The 6,000-nt window shown below is 37.2% G+C and overlaps 1 protein-coding gene across 1 annotated transcript in view; it reads right to left on the bottom strand.

Annotated features, from left to right (window-relative positions):
* Window positions 1-400: 400 nt before the first annotated feature.
* LOC131045321 (serine/threonine protein phosphatase 2A regulatory subunit B''beta) overlaps window positions 401-6,000 on the bottom strand; it is a 90,535-nt gene continuing 84,935 nt past the window's right edge. Inside the window, exons 10-13 of the mRNA XM_057978897.2 lie at window positions 2,042-2,198; window positions 1,828-1,953; window positions 1,573-1,715; window positions 401-1,020 (exon numbers count right to left, since the gene is read on the bottom strand). Coding sequence (XP_057834880.1) covers window positions 1,575-1,715; window positions 1,828-1,953; window positions 2,042-2,198 — 424 coding nt within the window. The 3' untranslated portion in view covers window positions 401-1,020; window positions 1,573-1,574. The remainder of the gene's footprint in view (window positions 1,021-1,572; window positions 1,716-1,827; window positions 1,954-2,041; window positions 2,199-6,000) is intronic.

Genomic DNA, 6,000 nt, shown 5'->3' with positions numbered 1-6,000 from the left:
GCATACCATTGGATGCAAAATATTGAAGGACCACACAGAAAAAGCCTAGACAAGATTGCACAACTGTAGTACACAACATGAATTGATTGGCTGCAAGTCAAGTGACACAACATTGGATACAAATAATTTAAGCACTACACAGAAGAAGCCTGGGCAAGATTGCAAACTCCAATGGCACAAAAATCAGAGAAAATGGTGTGTAAAAGATGTCTTAGCAATTAAGAAAAGTTGTCCATTGCAGATACCTTAAGAGAATACAGTAAGAGTGTTACATAGCAACATATGAATCAAAAAACAAAATCAAAGTGGTACACATTGATATGAAGTATTAAAAATGAAAGAATCCACCAGTACAAATTTACTTTTGAGCTTAATGGAACTGACAATATTTACAAGAAACTGTGACTGAATATCTACCTACATTCATCTCTATATTCATATCTACACAGAAATTGAATATCCCAATGCACACACCATCAATGTTGCCAATGTTTCTGTATCTAGTAGGAGACCAATACGGTACACACCCTGAAGCTCTAATACAAATTAAACAATCGACCACATTAAAGCACAAAAGAATAGTAATGCATACAGATTAATGGTGAGATGTCAGAACCTAAAGACTCATCTATGTGTCTCTTTGAAACAACCCAATTCTGGAAATGTTACCAAGTTTAAGGCCACTCCGAAGCCTACAAGGTTACATTAGATATTCAACATTTTAGATTGAAAACAAAAATGTGTCCATGCTTAGAATTGAAAAATAAAGTGGAAAAAGTCCTGTACAAAAATATTCCAAGTCTTACACTCCCTGTGAAACTTCTCTTCCTCTTATAGCCCCAGGTTTCAAGGACATTCACAAATGGACCATCCTTTCCACATGGCTGAATGACGGTGCTCCTGATTTTCCTTCCACATTGCAGTTGACTAAAATTGCAACAACCATCACCACTATGAATCATCAATTTCAGACATTCGAAACATCCAAACATTGTTTCATCCACTCAGTGGCCAATTTTACTGCATGGAGAAAACACGGATTAAGACTTTTATCAGAAAGACAAATGACAAACCAGCAATAAAACAATCCTTTAAATAACACAAAAGCTTAAGACAATTATATGTCTGCAATTTCCCTGAGTGAAAACATTATAAGAGAATCAAAGTGCAGCACATTCATACTGACTCTTAGTGCTTGCACAATCTTTGTTTCATGTATTAATTATTTTCCATGATTCAAATTACAAGGAAGATCTTCTGGTATACATTTATATAGACTAGAATGACTTCTCTCTACATCTGACTTCTTTAATATACTATTTCCATATCCTTGAATTAACACTCAATCACTTCATGTGTCCGTTATTGTCAAGAGGGATGAAAATCTTAGAGAATGATGTTTTATATTAAGTAATTTATAATATCAAAGTCATTAACGGCATCTAGCAGGCATCATAATCACCAGTTCATGTGAGACTCGATTCTGGAGCAATTCATGTAATGAATAAGGCAAAAACCTCAGCAGAAAAAAAAAGAGAACGAGCTGGTCTCATGCTGACAAGGAACACTTACATTCAAAAAGGGGCCTCAAGAGATTCATCCCAGACTTCTGCACTGCCATTAGAAGCATCCTCAGCATCTTCTTCCATAGACAATCTGATATATTCTTTGTGTGCAAAACGATCCCACTCGGTCAATGTAGGATCTTCCCGTTCCTGCTTATTCCATAAAGTAGCAATCAGTGCATAACAGTTTTACCATGCCTATGATATAATGCCAAAATTAGCCATTAGAAGTTACAAATGCAGAATACGAATTCATTCTCACTTGGCGAATAAGGAACGGATCTCGAGTCTCAAAAGCCATAAATTTGTTCAGATTAAAAAGAATATTGAAACAATTTCCCGACAACTTGCATCGCTTCAGATCCCGTAGCGTAAATTGACATTCTTTCTGCATAATAAGTAGAAAACTGAATAAATTCCATTGAATATCTAATGATTAACAAATTTCCAAAAAGGCAAAACTATTAAATTTTTACCTCAGGAGCAATCATATCCACCATTTGGCATACTATGTCCTCAAAGAGAACTGGCTCTTGAGCCATACATTCCATGCGATGCAACTGCTCCTCATAAAAAAACTGCAGCTCATTAGATGTGAGAACACCATTGCTATCCAAGTCCACACACTTGAACCTGCCAAAATTTGTGTTGCAGCACTCAAAAGATGTGAATACACAAGTTGATTGATCAATTTGAAGATGCAAATCTCTCAACAAAACAGTTTTGGCAGATGCAGAATCTAGGCATTGCACTCTAGAAAACAAGCTTTGCCTCTAGGTTACCGAATCAGAATCAGGTATGGTGCAGGTAAGGGGCAATGGTATGCTAGTACAGCAAAAAAAATTGGTGTTGGGTACGTGCCAGGTATGTACATACAAAAAAAATGTAAAAATTAATATAACATACATATTTGCAGCCTACAACTAGGAATTAAGTTTAGAATACGACTTATCATGAATATACTAAACAAAACTACCAAAAATATTACAAACTTAAAATACAATATACTAAGCCATCAATTTGTCAAACTTGAATGTTATAACTTATGATAGATATTCATTTCTCAATATTAAAATAATACAATTAGTAATCAACATCAGATGGGTTGTCATTGAAACCAAATAAGAATTAAGTTCAGAATACCATTTATCATGAATATACTAAACAAAACTACCATAAATATTACAAATTTGAAATACAATAGACTAGCTCATTATCAATTTGTCAAACTTGAACGTCATGATAGATATTCATTTCTCAATATTAAAATAATATAATTAGTAATCAACAGCATATGGGTCGTCATTGAGACCAACATTGTGAACATAGGTATTACTCAATTCATTTTCCTTATCATTGGTTGGCTTAAATTTTAGTTTAATATTATTCTTATTTTTATTCATTTATTGGTAACTGACAATCATGGGGATCACTCTTTGTATTATCAAATTAACAAAAATACAGAATTTCATTACAGCATATATGGGCAGTTTCAGAAGACCCAGGTTTCTAACCTATTCAAAGGATAACAAGTAAAATTCCCCTATTATACACTAAACCTTCTATCAGCCTAGATATTAGATGCACAACAAATAATACTAAACCTTGCTAGTAGTCTGTGACTCACAAAACCAAAGCAGTGCAGTACACCTCCACCTCTTCATCAGAGCTGTCAGATATGAGAGTGCTAAGCTAGGCAATACCTTCAGCGATGACAGGCCCCATTGGCTGGTTGAGGAACTCCAAGCCCCATGACACCTGCCTCCTTCTATGAGCCTCTTTCTGTGGGAGCATAGTAGAAAGAAATGGCCATCATTGACCACTCACCACCCCATTGTTAACCAGAAGTGTCCTGCTTAGTGGTGGCATCTCCAAACCAAAGACTGCCCCCATTAGTGTTTCATCCAAACCCCCAAGAAACTGGCTCTTCATCAATGTATCCACCACCTTTTATTATCATCTCCTTTGCCTTGTCAAGATGCAGTAAGAGAGCAATATACATAAAAGAAGTAAAATTCATCTGGTAGCCATGATCATGAATTCTTCTTCTGGGACCCATTGTACAGTATACAAAACAACCCGCTCCTCATTTCAAAGACAACCCTTTTTGTTGAAATTAATTGTCATTGATCTCAAGGCATCCGCTGCTGTTATCCTATTGCCGTCATTAATGTCAAGAGAGTCTGCTTAATGTGCAAAGGCAAGATCAAAAGGTAGCTGACCATCAATCAAGGAAGCATTGAAATTATTTGGGTCAACTCCTCTAATGGATCGCCACTTCTTTTGACTAGGCCGACCCTCTTAGGTTGGTCACCTAACTTGGGATAAAGAAAATCAAATTAAAATTATGGTGTTTCTCTCTATGTGGCCGACCTACTTTGTGAAGGCCGACCTACTTTGACAGGTGGCATAAGTATTAATACAAGATCTTTTTGAAGGTCTAAAAATAACTTTTAAAATGAGTATTGTTTGAAGAGAAGAGAAGATCTAGACCAAGACCTAGAGCAGAGAATATGAAGGGCGTTGGGGATTTGTTTTGAAGAAGATTAAAAAAACATAAAGAGTAGATTAAGAGCAGATAGAAAGCATATTTAAGAGCAAATCAAGATTAGATTTATAGCAGATATTATGCCTAATTTGGGGCAGGTTTGGATCAGAACTTGGAGCACACCTTGGTGCTATAAATCAGAGTTCCCAGACTCGCCGCGAGTCAAGCGAGTTCGCCGAGCTCGGCGAGTTTTGCTGACTCGAGGCTCTGACTCGGCGGGTTTTGGGCATAACTCGCCTGACTCTAATTTGGGGCAGGTTTGGATCAGAACTTGGAGCACACCTTGGTGCTATAAATCAGAGTTCCCAGACTCGCCGCGAGTCAGGCGAGTTCGCCGAGTTGGCGAGTTCGCCGAGCTCGGCGAGTTTTGCTGACTCGAGGCTCTAACTCAGCGGGTTTTGGGCATAACTCGCCTGACTCGCGCCGAGTTGGCGAGTCCGTCGAGTTTTGCTGACTCGAGGCTCTGACTCGGCGGGTTTTGGGCATAACTCGCCTGACTCGCGAGTCAGGAGAGTTATGCCAAAACTCGCCGAGTCCGAGCTCCAGGACTTGGCCGCGGTAGTAGTTAATTTCGATTTTAAAAAACAAAAAAAATAAAAGCTTTTTCACTTGTTTTGTTTTTACTTTCTCTTTCATATAACCCTAAAAGGTCTTCTAATTGTTAGTTGTGAGAAGAAGAGAGGAAAAGTGAGAACGAAGAAGGAAAACAAGAGGCCATAGGTTTGCAACCAGCAGGGAAGAAGAGCATCAAGGAGACCACAAATCACATTGGGGAGGCCATAGGCTTGCATTAAGAGCATCAAGGAGTCCAAAGCAAGACTTCTCAACTCATTTGAAAGAGGTAAGTGTTAAACTTTGTAGATTTTGCTGGTTTTTTTAGGTATGTTAATGGATTTTTTTCATTTGTTTGTTAATTTTTTTTAGTTTAACAGTTAACTTTCCAAATCTTGAATGTTTTTATTTTTTTAGCTTAATTTCAATGAGAGAAGTAGAATTATAGCAAAGTGCAAACCTTACATTTTTTTAGAAAAAAATTGTAAACATGTATTTACAATTTTTTTTTTTAAAAGTAGGGTTTGCTGATTTTTTCTATTAGTTTATAACTTTATTAAATTTTCTTATTGCAGCAGCCTTCACGTTTAAAAAACATTCATTTTTCACAATGCCTAAAAAGAATGAGGCTTGGAAATATACTGAAGACTTTATTGGCAGACAAAAAAATCAAACAAAATGTTTTTTTTGTAAAGAAATTAATTTTGGTGGCATCAATAGATTTAAATACCATATTGCTGGCATACTTGGCTATGATATTGAGGTATGCAAATTACAAACTCCTAAGGCAAAACGTTTATGTTATGTCCAATTAGAAACACATGAACAAGAAAAGTTAACTAAGAAGAGGCAACTGGAAGAGTTAAGTGCTATTGGCTGCCATGCACCCGCATCCGCATCCGCATCCGCAGGCGCAGGCTGTGTTGGAGAGGGTTCTTCCATGCCTCCCTTTCGCCCTAGTGCTAGTGCTTCTACTTCTACTCCTCCTAGTGGCACTATTACCTTTGGCCCTAGAGTTCGGAAATCCAGGTTGGATGGTTATTTTGTGCCGCGTAGTACTCTTGGGGCACAACCCTCGCTTGAGAGCATGGGTTGGAACAAGGAGGTTCATGATGCTGCAAGAAAACAAATTTGCAAGTTTTTGTACTTTTGCAACATTCCATTTATTGCAGCCAGGTAATTCTTTTTGATTTGATTGCTTTAAGTTTAAAAGTAAATTTATAGTTTGAAGTTGAACTCTACTTTGTCTGATCATAATCTATTTGTGACAGGTCTCCTTATTGGCAAGGCATGGTAGATTCCATAACCATTTGTGGTGCGGGGTTTAAAGCCCCT

This window comes from Cryptomeria japonica, chromosome 8 (genome assembly GCF_030272615.1).
Source record: "Cryptomeria japonica chromosome 8, Sugi_1.0, whole genome shotgun sequence".
Taxonomy (NCBI): Eukaryota; Viridiplantae; Streptophyta; class Pinopsida; order Cupressales; family Cupressaceae; genus Cryptomeria; species Cryptomeria japonica.
This window is presented reverse-complemented; position numbering and strand designations above follow the sequence as displayed.